This window comes from Notamacropus eugenii, chromosome 6 (genome assembly GCF_028372415.1).
Source record: "Notamacropus eugenii isolate mMacEug1 chromosome 6, mMacEug1.pri_v2, whole genome shotgun sequence".
Classification (NCBI taxonomy): Eukaryota; Metazoa; Chordata; class Mammalia; order Diprotodontia; family Macropodidae; genus Notamacropus; species Notamacropus eugenii.
In genome coordinates, this window is record NC_092877.1 from 33040956 (window position 1) to 33058317 (window position 17362).

General features: G+C 43.7%; 1 protein-coding gene across 8 annotated transcripts in view; it reads right to left on the reverse strand.

Moving 5' to 3' along the window:
• MICAL2 (microtubule associated monooxygenase, calponin and LIM domain containing 2) overlaps positions 1 to 17362 on the reverse strand; it is a 253290-nt gene that overhangs the window by 62648 nt on the left and 173280 nt on the right. For all 8 annotated transcript variants that reach the window (XR_011969323.1, XM_072619419.1, XM_072619417.1 and 5 more), the window contains 2 exons: positions 12537 to 12611; positions 4587 to 4693 (listed from right to left, as the gene is read on the reverse strand). Coding sequence is in view for 7 of the 8 variants with exons in the window: in XM_072619419.1 (XP_072475520.1) it covers positions 4587 to 4693; positions 12537 to 12611 (182 nt within the window). In the remaining variant the exon portion in view is untranslated. The remainder of the gene's footprint in view (positions 1 to 4586; positions 4694 to 12536; positions 12612 to 17362) is intronic.

Sequence of the window (17362 nt, forward strand, 5' to 3'; positions counted from 1 at the left end):
AAATGCACACTCCTTTTGGTATGAAAACGTATCTTACAATACAGGAAAGTGGGGGAGAAGGGGATAAGCAGTGTGGGGAGGGATGATGGAAGGGAGGGCAATGGGAGGAGGGAGCAATTTGAAGTCAACACTCTTGGGGAGGGACAGGATCAAAAGAGAGAATAGAAGCAATGGGGGGCAGGATAGGATGGAGGGAAATATAGTTAGTCTTACACAACACAACTATTATGGAAGTCATTTACAAAACTACACAGATATGGCCTGTATTGAATTGCTTGCACTCCAAAGGGAATGGGTGGGGAGGGAGGGATGAAGAGAAGTTGGAACTCAAAGTATTAGGAACAACTGTCGAGTACTGTTCTTGCTATTAGGAAATAAGAAATACAGGTAAAGGGGTATAGAAAGTTATCTGGCCCTACAGGACAAAAGAGAAGATGGGGACAAGGGAAGGGAGGGATGATAGAAGAGAGGGCAGATTGGTGATGGGGCAAGTAGAATGCTTGGTGTTTTGGGGTGGGGAGAGGGGACAAATGGGGAGAAAATTTGGAACCCAAAATTTTGTGAAAATGAATGTTAAAAGTTAAATAAATTAATTAAAAAATAAAGCAATTTTCTTAATGCGAATTTGCCTGTGGACATGAGGAAGGCAGGGAGAGAAAAGGGGAGGGGAAAAAAAGTCTCCTTCCATACCCAAATGGAGAAGAGAGAGCAGGAGGAGTACCACAGGTCTGGGCCAGCCGTTTTGGGGCCTGGTGGGATAGAGAGGAACTACACTGGGAGGCAGATACAAGGGGGCTGGACATGGACACAGACAGGACAGGACAGGCAATACATGAGGGCAGAGGACAGATATGAAATACATGAGTGGACAGACAGAAGACAGACATGTGGTGGCCAGGCAGGTGGGTGGGATGGAGTAAAGGTCTCCTCTCGAGGCAAGGAAGTCTCAAGCCAAGCCCTGCCTCAGACAGTAGTATTTTCTCCATGCCTCAGTTTACTTCTGCTTTCACTTGGAGGGTGTTTTTAGCGGGGGAATAGGAGGCTGTGAAGCATCCAGGAACAGAAGGAGAGCACAATATTGCACAGCAAAGTTACCATAGGACTTTCTTTTTGGAATGCGGATTTCTTTCAGAATTCTTTATGTCAAGTCAAATTTACATAAAGTGAGAACTGTTTATTTTTGCCATCTATTTTTGTTATTAGGTAGAACTCCTAGAGTTTGTGTTAAATGAAGATGTTTAATGTCTTCAAGTTCAACAGATTTCTCCTCTTTAGATACAAGTCATTCCTCAATTTCCACTCTTGTTTCATCAAATCTGGGCTTCAAAACAAAATGAATTTTTTTTTTACAGTTGCTCTGCATTGATCTGTGTTTCTTTGTTGCATCACTTGGCAAAAGACAAGAGCACAAAACCTTTGCCTATGACTGATCAGTTCTATATCCAAATTTTGTCATGATGGCTAGCACCATCCTCCATTAAAAATGTCTAGCTGTGATACACCAAAGGACTATAAAGATTCTAGTTATTGCTATTATGCCTTTTTATAAACGCCTTAGGTTAATAGGTAATGGTGAAGATGATGATGATGATGAAGATGATGATGACGATGATGATGATGGTGGTGATGATGATGTTAATGATAATGATGAGGTACCTGAAAGTTAGCCAGTCTGTCAACATCAGGAACACAGAGTATGGAAAGACACAAAGACAAAAGGCAACATGGCTCCTGCTCTGGAAAATCTTTAATTCTACTTTATACTTCCTTTCTTTAGACCTTCCTTTAGTTTTTCTACCAATTTACAGATTATTCCAAAGAAAAACAATTTCACTGCCCTCCTCTCTGGTCAGGGTCTATCTGGAGTATTATGCTCAGGTCTAGTCACCTAAAGGAAAAAGATGATGATAAGCTAGTGAATATCCAGAAGAAAGTGACCAGGGACTTGAGTCCATGCCTGAGTATGCTTAGGCTGGAGAAAAAAAGGTTCAGTTTGGGGGGGCAGGGGGACATAAAAGAACTCTTCAGAAATTTGTTGTTGGCTGCCAAAGGGCAGATCTAGGAGCAACAGTCAGAAAGTGTAAATAGACAAATATGTGTTTGAGATGATGGATAACTTCCTGACTATTAGATCCACCCCAAATTGGAATGGACAGCCTCAGGAGGTAGTTGGCCCCCCTTCCCTGAAGGTCTTCAAGTCATAGCTGAATTACAGCTTGTCAGAATGAACGCAGAATGTCTCTCTCTGGCATGAGTTACACCAGACAGTCACTGGAGTGCCTTTCAATCCTGCTTCTTTTCTAAAGAATTTAACAAGAATGGTGGAAGACTACTCCTCTCAGTTGGAGATGTGGAAGCAGGGGGATAGCCTACATGGCCTCTTGATATCCCTTTCAAACCTGATTCATGATCCTATGGGGTTTCTTTCCCTCAGTTCGTCCCATTATTCAGAAAGTCACCATTTCTAGTCAGCACTGAGAAAATCATGCTGGAAGTTTGGGAGCTTTGGATCTTTTTGAAGGATGAAAACATCCCTTGACATCTGAAAAGGGTATTAAGAGGCTGGCCTACTTCCTACTACATACATCTTACCCGGGAAGTAAGGAACTGAGCCCTGGTATCTCACTGGTTCCCATAAGGAAGAATTTTCTACTGGATAGCAGTGTGGCAGAAACTGGGCATAGGCCAATGCCTGACACCGTACACAAGAAAAAAGTCCAAATGGATACATGATCTAGGTATAAAGATTGATACTATAAACAAATTAGGGGAGCAAGGAATAGTGTATTTGTCAGATCTATGGAGAATGGAGAAATTTTTGACCAAATAAGAGACAGAGAACATTATGAAGTGCAAAATAGATAATTTTGATTGCATTAAATTGAAAAGTTTTTGCACAAACAAACCCAATGCAACCAAGATTAGAAGGGAAGCAAGAAACTGGGAAAGAATTTTTGCTACTAGTGTCTGTGATAAAGGCCTCACTTCTAAAATATATAGAGAACTGAGTCAAATGTACAAGAATACAAGTCATTCCTCACTTGGTCAAAGGATATAAACAGGCAGTTTTCAGAAGAAGAAATTAAAGCTATCTATAGTCATATGAAAAAATGCTCTAAATCACTATTGATTAGAGAGACACAAATCAAAACAGCTCTGAGGTACCACATCACACCTATCAGATTGGCTAACATGACAAAACAGGATGATAATCAATGTTGGAGAAGATGTGGGAAAGTTGGAACAGTAATTCATTGTTGGTGGAGCTGTGAGCTGATCCAACCATTCTGGAGAGTAATTTGGAACTATATCCAAAGGGCTACAAAAATGTGCATACCATTTGACCCAGCAACATTCCTTCTAGGACTGTATCCCAAAGAGATAATAAAAATGGGAAAGGGTCCCATATGTAAAAAAATATTTATAGCAGTTCTCTTTGTGGTGGCCCAAACTGGAAATCAAGGGGATGCCCATCAATTGGGGAATGGCTGAACAAGTTGTGGTATATGAATGTAATGGAATACAATTGTGCTATAAGAAACTATGAACAGGAAGACTTCAGAGAGGCCTGGAAAGACTTATATGATCTGAAAGTGAGTGAAAGGAGCAGAACCAGGAGAACTTCATACACAGGAACTACCACAGTGTGTGAGGAATTTTTCTGGTAGACTTAGTACTTCATTGCAATACAAGGACCTAAAAAATTCCCAATGGACTTTTGAGGCAAAACGCCTTCTACATTCAGAGAAAGAACTATGGAACTGTTCACATAATGAAGCAGACCATTTTCTTCTGCATTATGTTTTGTTTTGCTTCATGGTTTCTCCCGTTCATTTTAATTCTTCTATTCAACATGACTAAGGTGAAAATGTATCTAATAGGAATGTATATGTAGAACCTGTATAAGATTGCACGCTGTCTCAGGGAGGGATTGGGGAGGGAGGGAGGAAGAAAGGGAAGGGAGGGGAAAAAATCTAAGACATATGGAAGTGATTGTAGAACACTGAAAACAAATAAAATAATTTTTATAAAAACGAATTCAAATAGAGAAAAGAGGAAGAGTATGTGGTTCTACTTTGTTAGTCATAAAACTAAAATTACTTTGTGTAGGAATGTCTTTCTATTGTATAATAGCATCTAATTGGGAAAAGAGAATATTATCTAATGCAAAGTGTAGGGGTTAGACTGGATGACTTCCTATTGGCTCTAAACTATGATTTTCTAAGAGGGTAAGTGGGGCTGTGTGTGTACGTTTTTGAAGTATTGGTTGCACATCTATGGGGATATCTACATAAATCTTTCAAATTACCAAAAAATTTTCTGACTGTCCGCATGGTATGTGTTATATTTGACTTACCATGAGGATTGTTATTTTAGGGCAATAATCCTGGTGCCAATTCTGTGCATGCTGGGATAGGGCAGAGGAACTAAACAAAATGATGCAAGGCCCTTATCTGCACCTTTCCTATTCTGGGCTGTTCACTTTGTATGGTGCCAGGAAACTTTTGGACAGCAATGGGAGGGAGAAGGATGGATAGCACATTTTACTTCCTGAGAAGTCAAGGTAGACATCTCTGTGGTCATACCTGAGGCAGGGGAACATCACCAGAAGGATTCCCAGGACCAGAGGCTGAGGGAAAATTAGAGTCCTTGGAAGACAGCACAGATTTCTTACTGTTCAGTGATGTCAAATCTGGACAGGAAAGAACATGATGTCTGTTAGAGAATCTCTAAAAATAGGGAGGAAAGTGAGTTTGTTTCCAACCTCTCCCAGGAAAGGGAGAGGAGAGATGGAGGAGAAGTGGACAGTGGCAGGGACCGATGACACAGAAAAGCTGGTTATCAAGCACATGGGATCTCTGAATCCCAATGGCTCAGAAAGTCGTGGGTACTAAGGACACAAGGCATTATAAGCATCAAAGACCCAGGTAGTCCTGGGGAGTGCGCCAGTCTCCTGAAGCCCGTTACACTCTGTACTTCTATAAGGTGAACAGGGAATCAGGGAGGTTTGACTACATGTCTTAGCAACATAAATTGCCCCAGTTTAAGTCTGTGGATTTGTTAGGATTGAGGGGAAGGGTTTATTACACCCTTTAAAAAACTCCCCGTGAGTCTTTCCACAGGATTCTAAAACAGTCTTTTTCCCAGAATGCTGTGAGCAAACATCAGAGGTGATGAGAGCAGCAGACCAAGGTGTTTGCTGTCATTCCAACCTAAGCAGAAGGTCGGCAGGTGGAGCCAGAAGCAGCAGATGGGAGGCAAAGGCCACTGTCCAAGCAGGGGGAGGGCACTCCTCCTGGGGGCCAGGCCCACAGGACTAGAAGGGCAAGCCACCACCAGACCCAGGACAGCTAAGGGGCTAGTTTCCTCATGGAAACTAGCATTCAGAAACGGCACAAAGAGGAAGTTAATTTGTCATTAATTTAGTCATTAGGGAATTTTAAATGACCTGAATGACAGTTGTTTCATACCCAGAGTCTCATTAGTTTGTGTTCTCTCCCTCACTTCCCCTCTGGCCCCCCTTCCCAAGCTCAGTTGAATAAGCATGCTCTCTCTCTCTCTCCTCCTCCCTTCCTCCCTCCTCCTCTCTCTCCCTTCCTCTCTCTCTCTCTCTCCCTTTCTCCCTCCTTCTCTCTCCATCCTCTTCTTTCTTCTTCTTCCTCTTCCTCTTCTTCTCTCTGTCTCTCTCTCCTACTCCTTCCCCCCTCCCTCTCTTCTTTCTCCTTTTCTATTTATCTCCCTCTCTCTGTCTCTGTCTGTCTATCTGTCTGTCTGTCTGTCTGTCTCTCTCTCTCTCTCTCTCTCTCTCTCTCTCTCTCTCTCTCTCTCTCTCTCACACACACACACACACACACACACACACATATACACACATTTTATTTCCTCAATCATTTCTTCTCTGTCACATTCCCCCACCTCATTTTCTCTCTTACACCCAATCTCACTCACTCTCTGGTACACACTCCCTCACTCACTCATTTTCTCTGTCTTACATACTCATTGTCTCTTACACACCCATTTCATTCTCTCACACTCAAAGAAATGACATGTCATCTGACATAGAGATGAGCTTCACACATGTGAATCCTCTCCAGGAGGGCTGTCCTCCTTTTAACTGCCGACAGGAGAAGCAAATCCCCAGGTGATTTTAGTCTTTTCGGGTCATTCCCTTACAGCCTTGCTCGGGTGGGAAAGGGAAGAAACCATAAGGTGGGTAAGGAGACAGCAGTCATTGAACAAGGACTTGGCGGAGGAGCAGGCCCTTTCTCTTGGGGAGGCCTATAGCTGCCCACTCCCTCCTGCCTCCCCAGCAGATGTGGGGCTGGAGGCTGGCCACCCACTCCACCCAGGCCTCCTGCCCAGGCCGTATTTGAATGTGTTCTGACCTAAAAAGGCAATTGGACCCAATCCTCCCGCACACCAAGATTTATGAATCAATTGTGAATGCTCTTCCTTCCTACAGCCCGAGGCCCGCGCCAGGGCCCTCCTCCCATCTCCTCTCTTTCCACCCTCCCTCTTCTCCTACAGGGAAGGCTCTTCAGTTCTTGACAACATTGGGGCTGCCCCCTCTGCTTGCCTTTCCTATTGTCCCGTAGAGTCCAGCTCCCCAGAAGCCTTCCATAGCCTGTCCTCCTGCCTCAGCCTCAGCTGGCATCCCAAAGTAGACACACTCATCAGGAGGATGGGGGTGGGGGTGGGGGTAAGAGCCATGGACAAGGGTCAGAAAATTGGGTTCCAAGAATTCCCATTCTGGCCCAGATGAGTCAGAGGTGGACAGGATTTAAAGCTGGCAAGAAATGAATGACTGAATAAAAAGCATTTATTTAGTGTTCACCATGTGCCAAGAACTGCACTAAGTGTTAGGAATATAAATGGAAAAGCAAGATTGGACCTGGCCTCAAGGAGCTTCTATTCAAATGGGGGGAAACAACATATGCAGGGGAATGGTCACATGAGTGTTTTGGTCTGAAGAGTTCTACCTGATCATCATGCCCTCTCCTGAAGCAAGAGGGGTATACTGATCTAGTTATGGTTCCCAGGCATGACAGTGGGGTGTGTGTGTGTGTGTGTGTGTGTGTGTGTGTGTGTGTGTACTGTCTTCCCCTTACTTATTATCAAATCAGTCTCATCATTTTAATGATGTGGAAACTGAGTACCACAGAAAGGTGACTTATCCAAGGTCACAAGATGATAAGTAGAAAAGACAAGATTTGAATCCAAATCTCTGACCTATAATGTCCTGCTGCCTCACTTTAGTGCCAAGTTACCTGCTTGGATCACTGACCCTGTGAGGGAGAGTGCTTTTTAAAACCCCCATTTTACAAATAAGGAAAACTAAGGTTCAGAGGCTTGTAAAGGTGACTTGCCACCTCTGGAAGGGCTGCAATTTTAGGGATAATGGGCCAATCCTGTGGGCAGAACATCCTCTAGCAGACAGAGCAAACCTCCTCTTGTCCTACCTAAAGGGAGTCCCTCAAAAGTCCATCATCGTGTCTCTATTTCTTTCCTCACCTCCTTCTTCCTTGACAGGTAAAGTGTTCCCTTCCTGAAAGTCTTAGAATTTTTTTCAACCATTGTAGGCAACTGCACTTAATCGACATCCACCCTCCCCCAGTCCGGGGGTCCCCACTCTCAATGCCTCCAGGAACAAGACTGCCAGCTCTACTTTGGGGTCCCAACCAGCTGCAGGATCAACCCCAGCCTTCAGCAGGTTCTCTGAGAATTAGGTACATGAACCAGAAGGGACTGCCCTGTCCTTGGCCTTCTCTGGCCCTCCCCTCCCTTCTCTCCCATCCTCCTTCTCTCAGAGGGAGCCAAGCTCTGCTTTTCTCCCCCAAGCCAACTTTCCAGGAGCTCCCTCGCTCAGAGCTGTTCAAAGCATTAACATCTTCCTGAAGCCTTGGAGCTCCTTCTGGAGGCCAGCCCTTAGAACTACAGGCAACTCCTTACAAAGGTCCCTAGACTGACCAGCAAGAGTTCATTCTCTGGGCTCACAAAGCTGATCCCGGTGGATGGGCATTCAACCTTGGCTCCTCCCTCTCTTTCTTCCCTTCCTGTCTCTTCATCTTCCTCTCTCCCTCTTTTCCTGGTTGACTCCCAACCCCAGTGGAGAAAGAGCTGAGGGTACTGGTGGGAGTGTGTCCACAAACTTTCTCATGGATTAGCTCCCCAGCTGGAACTACTTTCTTTTTCTCATCGTAGAGCAAGTTCCAATAAAAACCATAATCTCTTTCATGGCACTTCACAGAATCATAAACTGAAAGATTGGAAGGAACATTAAAAGTCCCAACCCCTACCAGACCAAGAATCTTTACTCCCACCCCTCCAATGCCCCTAACAGATAAGAGGTCATCACATCTCAGGTAAAAATCTCAAATGAAGGAGAACCGGCCACCTCCTGAGGCAGCCCATTTCACTTTTGGACAGTGCTAATCATGGGGAAGTTTTCCCCCACACCATGGGACCCAAATCTTCTTCCCCTGTAAATTTTGCCCTCTGAGGCCAAGAAGAACAACTCAATTCTTTGTTCTGCACGAGAGCCCTCCCAATGCCTGAAGATGGAAGACCCACCAGGCTGGCCATCCCTGCTTCTTCCAACCCATCCTCATGTGGCTGGAACTGGAAACTCCACACCATTCTCCTCTGAATGTCTTCCCATTTTGTCAATAACCCTCCTAAAACGTGATGCTCAGAACCTAGCCCAATTCTTCAAATGTGCTGAGACTGAGATAGAGTATGACAGAATGATCACATCTCCTCCTTTTTGTGTGCTACTTGTCTTTCTTTGCAAGAAGATAGATAGATGGATGGATGGATGGATGGATAGATAGATAGATAGATAGATAGATAGATAGATAGATAGATAGATAGATAGATAGATAGATAGATAGATGGATGGATAAATGGATGGATGGTTTTGTTTTCACATTGCCTCAGTTTCCCTACTCCCCTCTTCCAGAAGCTACTTGTCTTTTAGTACAGCCTAAGAACACACTAGCTTTTGGGGGTATTAGATTGCAAGTTCCTTTGGGGTAGGGACTGTCTTTAGCCTCTTCTTGTAACCTCAGGGCTCAACACAGTATCTGAAACATTTGTTATTTGGTCATTTTTCAGTTGTGTCTGACTCTTCCTGACCTCGTTATTCTTGGCAAAGATACTTAGTGGTTTGCTTTTTCCTTTCAAGGTTCATTTTACAGATGAGGAAACTGAGGCAAACAGGATTAAGTGACTTGCCCAGGGTCATACAGCTAGTAAGTGTCTGAGACCAGATTTGAACTCAGGAAGATACATAGTAGATACTTAATAAATGTCTACTAATTGACTGGGTTGCCTTTTCACACTGTTGACTTAATAAATACCAATAACTTAATAAATGACCTTATTAAGTCAATGACTTAATAAATGTCAATAAATAAATACAAGCTTGAGGTCTACTAAATCCTCCAGAATATATTGGTATCCCCAAGACCAGATGGGGATCCCTTTATCTTTTCTTGCAGGAACTTAAGTCAACACAGCCCTGACCAAGACAAGCAGTTTGTTTAAGCATTATCCTATTTATTGAATGCTTAATCAATTAGTAAGCATTTACAAAGCAACTAATGATAACGACAACATCTTATGCATCAACGTTTAGATCTGAGATCGGATGACCTGAATTTCAACCCAGGCTTGGCTACTGGGTAGCTTTGGCCAAGGTCACTTAGAACCCTGGGTATCAGTTTCCTCGTCTGTAAAATAAGAGAAACTGGACTAGATAGATTTAAATTTACAACCCTACAATCATTTACCTCACTGAGCAGCTGCTCTGTTTCCTTCTGGAAGGCTTAAGACACCTACTGCTTGACCATTGTATGGCAACTTCAGAGTCCCAGACCATCTGTGTCTGCCTGTCTCCCTCCCTCCCACTCACATAGTTGAAGACTAAGCCCGCATCCTGTCTCCTCTGACCTGTACTCAGTTCCTTCCCTCCCATCTGACTGCTCAATAATGCCATCACCTCTTTCCATTCCAAGATGGAAACTCCAACTAAACTCTCCTAGTTCCTCCAAATAATAGTGACTATTCAGGCACCCCCAAACTCCCGGGACATATTGCGTTTGGAATAAGTTATTTGAGATTTTTATCCTAAGATTAAACTGTGATTTTTTTCAATTAGGTTAGGATTATCTTCATTTCTTCTGTTCTGGAACTTAAGTCAACACATCCTTCAGCAGCACAAGTAAACTTGGTTCCAGTTCCATCTTGTTTTACCCACAATTAGTTTAGGTATTACTCCCATTTTACAGATGGATGTATCAGCAAGGATTTGTAAAACATCTATGTGTTAGGCACTGTGGCACATTTACAGACACAAATGTGAGGGACCCTTCTCGAGGAGCTTATATTCCACCAATCAAAGGGACATAAGATTTCAATCTTCAAGAGATCTCAGTGAGCACCTTATAGAGGCAGTATAGATGATAGAAAGAGGACTGGGCTGAATTTGGAGTCAGAAGACTACTCACTATCTGTGTGACTGTAGGTCCATTCCTCTGGGCCTCAGTTTCTTTACAACCTTAATTTTAATTCACTTTAATCAGCATGGTATATTGAAAAGAATAACAGACTTCTAATTCTACCTTGCTCTTGTCAGCAAGGGGGTGTGGAATGGGGAATGCATTTTTAGAGGCAGTCAGTGGGTTGGTTTGGTTTTATTTAAATACTGTGATTTGTTATAAGGAAATGGGTTGTTGAGATGTGATAACATTTTAAATATATAATAAAACTTTTTTTTTTTGGAAGAGAAAATCCCCCACCAAACTGAGAGTCAGGAGGTTTGAGTTCTAACCTTGGCATTGCCACAAATTGCTGCTGCCACTTTGTCATCTCTTTGAGTCTCTGTTTCTTTATGAAAGAAGGCCTAGGCTAGATGTCTACGAATCCTTACAGGCCTCTGATTCTAAACATTAAATATTTATTTTACATCCCAAAGCACTGTTGGGAGGGTGAGGTGGGGCCCCACCAACACAAAATGCTGCACCCCAGTCCCACTGAGGCAGCTGCCTTGGCCTCCGGGCTCCCAGAAGGCCAAAGGGGAATATGAGGCCATCCTCTCTCTGCTGTTGGCCGCCTAGCTCCAGTTTGGGACAACAGCTGTCGTTTGTTCCAGCTCAGGTTCTCTAGCTGTAGTGGGTGGGAGGGTCAGAACAGAAGTGGGTGTCAAACAGTTGGAGTCAGAGGGGGGTCTGTGTGACTATTGACCCTCAAAGGCTGGTGTGGGAGGGGGGTCATTGCTGACAGTGCTGCATGACTCATCCCTCCCTCCCTGTCTCCTCCCTCCTCCCCCCACTATAGCCCAGGGAGCTGGGCTGGAAGAAAAAAACAACTTTGTTCCTTCGGGGTTTTTTCCCTTTGTTTTTGGGGGGAAGGGGGGCAGAGGGAGTCTCCTGGCTTCCTTGGTTATCTCACCTCCTCTCTAACCTCATTCTCCTACAAGAAATGAGGATACTGGACTGCCCCTAGGAGGTAGATTTAGGAACTTAGGCTTATAGATTCAACTTTGGAGGTCACTTAGTCTAAACCTCTCATTCTACAAATAAGGAAACTAGGGCATCTCCAAGAAACACTGCTGCTCTCTGAACCACCACCCTCCCTCTGCTCGACACCAGGGAGTGAGCTGGGTAGCTCCTGCCTGCTTTCCTAATGCCTAAGTTGCTTATCCCACCCTCCCCCAAATAATTGGTACTTATTCCATATATCTCTTATAATAACTTGTCTGTGCACATGTTGCATCATCTGAGTAAAATAAAAACTCCTTGGGGGTAAGAATTCTCTCTCTGTCTCTCTCTGTCTCTGTCTCTCCTCTCTCTCTGCCTCTGTCTCTGTCTCTCTGTCTGTCTGTCTGTCTGTCTGTCTCTCTCTCTCTCTCTCTCTCTCTCACACACACACACACACAGACACACACACACAAACACACAGAGTTGTCTCCCCTTCACCCAGCACACAGTAGGTGTCTAATAAAAGCTTGGTGAATTAAATTTGGCTGGACCTGTTTTTAAAAAGAGGACTGATGAGAACTTAAGTCTTAGAGAGAAACACTGCAAAATGGTAATACTTTTCGCATTGAAATAAATTAACTTGAACGTCTAAACGAGTTTAGTTGGCTGTACTATCCGTGTTCAGTTTTCAATATTTTTTTAAAGTTTAAAGGGGCTGAGTTCTGCTCATTTCTAAGTTAATTTGTATATAGTTGCAAGAAGCTATCTTGTCACCCCACTCCCTGCTTCCCTCCACCCCCAAGCTTGTGACCCCACTGTGGTGATTTTCTTTGAGGGATGGGATGGGGGTGGGGGGTAGCAAATGAAGAGGGGATGTTTCCAGAGCCAGTGCAGGTTGAATTCCCCATATGGCCTTGCACAGACACAAAGAAAATCATCCTCTCACCCCGCCCCCAGCCCCTTCCTTCTGTCCTCAATCTTGGAGGAGAAGAAGGGGATGGGAAAGGAGGCAGCTGGTCTTAAAGAATGAACAGAAAGTGATAGAGGATGACTTACTGGATTGGAATTTTCTTCTCCAGTTTTGGTATTTGTTTGAAGTCGGTTGCTGGAAGCTATGGGCCCGTTGGAGAGCTGTGGTAACAATGGAAAAGACAAGTCATTTAATATCCAAGCAAAAGGCGCTTTCCCCATGCTGATTTCAGCAAGCAGGATCGATGTGAAGCTCTGGTCTCTATGGTTTGAACACAGGTGTTAAGAGGTTCTGACATGGGACCCCCTTCTTTCCCTTTCCCCTCTGCTTTGGGGTAGCTAGGTGGTGCGGTGGAGAGAGTGCTGGCCTGGAACCAAGAAGATCTGAGTTCAGATCTGGACTTAAACACTTCCTAGCTGGTTGACTTTGGGCTAATCAGTTCACTGTTTGCCTCAGTTTCCTCATCTGTAAAATGGAGATTATAATAGTACCTACCTCCCAGGGTTGTTGTGAGGATCGAAGGAGATAATAATTGTGAAGTACCTATCACAGTGCACATAGGAAGTACGCTACAAATGTCAACAAGTCACTCACAACACACCTCCTCTAAATATGGACAACCCAATCCAATCACAGGATGACCTGCACTTATACCTCCTTTGGGAAATGATCTGTTTCCAAAGTTACTTGGAGAGTTTTGCCAAGCTGAAGGCTAGTTAGCGATGAACCACAGATTTGGACAGGATCTTCAAGTTCATCAGTCCCACACCTGAGTGGCAGTCCCCTCTAGCATACCCCCAACAAGTCATCAGTCAGGATCTGCTCGAATACATCCAGCAATAAGGAACTCACTCTCTCTGGAGTACAGTCACTCCAGAGTAGAAGAACTCTGATTGCTGGGAAATTCTGGCTTATATTGGGCTAAAATTTGGCTCCCTATAATAGCTAGGCAGTTAGGTGGTGCAACTCTGGGCCAGGAGTCAGGAAGACCTGAATTCAAATCCAGCCTCAGACACTTACTAGCTATGTGATCCTGAGCAAGTAACTGACTTTCTTTCTACCTTAGTTTCATCAGCCATAAATGGGGATCATAATGGCACTTCCTTCACAGGGATGTTGTGAGGACTGAATGAGATACTGGCAACATGTTTAGCATGGTGTCCAGCATACAGTGAGTGTTTAGTAAATGCTTCTTTCTTCCCTTCCTCTATAACTTCCACCCATTTATCTTGGTTCTGTGCTCTGGGGTCATTCAGCTCTTTCATATAATAAGGCTTTAAATATTTGCAGACCACCCTAATGCCCCCCCATACTGCTCTCCCCAAAGCCCTGTCTTATCTGGATTTACACATCACTGGTCCCTTCATCTAGTCCTGATAGGACATGATTTCAGTTCACATTACCCTACTCTGGGGTGCTCTAATTAGCCAACATCCTTCACAAAATATTGCCTCTAGAACCAAGCCCAGTTCTCCAAATGTGGTCTGACAATGATCTAGAAGAGCATCTTGTCTGGACTTTATGCCCGTATTCAACTATTGGTGAAGTCTAAGATCACAACAGCATTTTGAGATGTTATAATAATTATAACAGCCCTAAGGTTTACAGAGCACTTTCACACATATCCTCACAACAACCCCAGAAGGTGAGAGCTATTATGATCCTCATTTTACACATAAGGAAACTGAGGCATGGAGAGGTAAATTGATTTGCCCTAGGTCACACAGCTAAAAAGTGCCTGAGGCTGGATTGGAACTCAGGTCTGCCTGGTTCCAGAGCCCAAGCTCCATTCACTGCACCACTTAGCTTCTCGTGCTATTAACTCCCAGTCTACTAAAAACTCCAAGTCTTTTTTATATTAAATATCTTCTAGCCCCATCTTCCCTATCCTGTGCTCGTATAGTTTGCTTTTTGAACCCATAGGTAAGATTTTACATTTACTTATATTAAATTCCAATTTATTCATTTTGGTAAATTGTCCCAGCCTGTTGAGACCTTTCAGATCCTGATTCTCTTTTACAACATGTGAGCTTTGCGTCATGTACAAATTTGAGAGGTTAAAAAAAGATTGAATTAGATAGGAGTAAAGGCAGCCATTTGAAACATTCCCCCACCACCCAAGTGTGATCCCTCCAGGGATTTTTATATTATACTGATTATAGAATTGAAAAGGACTCTCCTTGCAGTCACCTTGGGGCTCATGAGCAAAGCAAGAATATATGCGAAAGCCGGTGTTCCCCAATGGGTCTCCAGATATGGGCCACAGACACTAGGGAAATGAACTCTGAAAGGGCATCGCAAACTCTTCTATAGTGGTAGAATCCTGCTTAAACAGAACTTTGACAGAACCCTTACAGTGAAATCCTCTAAAATGATCATTTTAAAGCAACATGAAGGTCATCTAAAAAACAAATCTGGGGTGTTTCAAGGTTTATTGCACAGTTTTATGAACATTGTACTCCAGCATCCCTGATTTAGAGCTGGAAGTAACCCTCAAGTCTATCCTGCCCAGCTTCCTCATTTTACAAGGGAAAAACTGAAGGCCGGGGCACACAGCCAATAAGGAAGCAGAATTAAATCCAGGTACTCTGGTTTCAAATTCAGGGCTTTTTCCTGTACTCCTCACTTCTGGCCCCAAGAATCACATGCATGCACGCACACACACACACACGTACACACACGCGCACACACACACACATTCAGTCTCATACTGACATGTACAGGCACATACAAGTAGATATGCATCGACATACATACATACATAAGCGAATGAGGACAGTCACATAGAGATACAAATACACTCGCACACTCTGATACAAAAGTCTTTGGTTTTATGGGTTTTTATGTCTTCCAGCCTTTGGCCAGAAGGGTTCTGTGGGATCTGTAAAGTCCATTCTCAAGCCTTCCCCCTTATCTTCCGGCAGCCCTTTTGACCTTCTGCAAAGAGTTATGGGGAAAGCCAAGAGCTTCACCATCCCCCATCCAAACATTCCACAGCACCCCAAGCCAAGACAGGACCCCAAGCTGACCCAGGAGGGCACTTTTCCATGTTCTGAGGACTCTCCCCAAACCTTGCCAGACAGCCGCCCAGATGGTCCCAAACAAACTCTCTGGGAGGACAATGAATCCTCTTTTTAAAGACTCACATGGGAGGGTGATTTCATTGTCTCCCTTTCTAGTGCTCAGCAATCTTGGCATACGTTTGGCATGTGCCCCACACTGACCTTGCCCTCCTCCCACAAAGACCTGCTCCTCCTTCCTTCCTTCCCCATGGCTGCTGATGCTCTCACCCTTCCTCCCAGGCACCCAGGTGGGAACCTTCAGAGACGCCTAGGACTCCTCCTCAGATCCCACACTCAGTCAATGAATCTCTCACCTCAACCCACAATTTTTGGTTCCCACTAAAGGTCTTCCTGGTATCCCACCCGAACCCCTCTGGCTATGATTGATTTCCCTTTGCTCTGTCCTGTGAGGAGACAGAACAGCTGGTTCATGAAGTTAGCTGTTATATGTGTATACAGAACAGCTGAGAATGTCCCTGTATCCTAGGCATTTGTTATATGTGTATATAAATATATCTATACATGTATATATGCATATACCCTTTCACATTATCCCACATTATTGTGCATATATATATATTTAACACACACACATACATATACATGTTGTCTGGACATATCTAAGATCACAACAGCATTCAGGGATGTTATAATAATTATAACAACCATAAGGTTTCCAGAACACTTTCACACATATGATCCTATTTGATCCTCAACAACCCTGGAAGGTGGGTGCTTTTATGATCCCCATTTTACAGATAAGGAAACTGAGGCAGACTGAGGTGAACTGATTTGCCCTATATATAACTACATATATTTATACATGTATACATGCATATATATGTATGTATATATACACACCTACACGTGGGTGAATGTATTATAAATACATATTAAAGTGCATGAATCACATGTATATATATACATATATCCATTTATAATGACCTCTAACGAACATTCAAATTATTTTGGTATAATACACTAGAGGCTCTTAACCTAGAGTTCATGTACCCAAAAGGTCCTTTTCTTTGGATAAATTTCAGGGGGTCCAGGAACCTAGATGGGGAAAAAAATTACATCTTTATTTTCTCTAACATCTGACTGAAATTTAGCAGGTATCTCAATTATTCAAAACATTATTCTGAGAAGAGGTCTCTCCATAGGCTCCACTAAATTGCTAAAGGGACAAAAGTCATAAGACAAAAAAGGGGAAGAATGCCTGAAATAGACCTTTATTATGATGAGTGCCCCACAAGTCATTTGAGCCTGCAGGGGTCAAAGAAGCCATCGACCAGCTTCTCTATGGCCAAGCACAGAAAAAAATTGCTCTGAATCCCAGGGAAGAAGTAGGAGATGTCTTTCTCTCTGTCTGCCTCTCTGTCTCTTTCTCTCTCTCTCTCTCTGTCTCTTTCTCTCTCTCTCTCTGCCTCTCTCTCTCTCTCTCTCTGCCTCTCTTTCTCTCTGTTTCTCTCTCTCTCTCTCACACACACACACACATACACACACGCGCGCGCATGCACACACACACACACACACACACACCCCATTACTTTCATCCTTTTTCCTGGTTCATGAAGTTGGAGGAATTTTTCAGGTCAAGGTAATTTAAATATTTAAGATGAAGACATAAAGGGGAACTAAAAGTTAACCAATGCATGTTGGCAGAACAGTCCGGTTGTGATGTGCTTGGCCATAGGTCCCCTTCTTCTCCCTCTTTCTGTCTTCTCTAACTCCAACACCCCCTTTCCATTGGGGTTTCAGATCTCTTATCTCCTTTGGTCCTCACCATGGTTTTCTGAGGCCAAGAGGGCCAGCCAAGGATCATGGAATGTTAGAGCTGAAAGGCACCT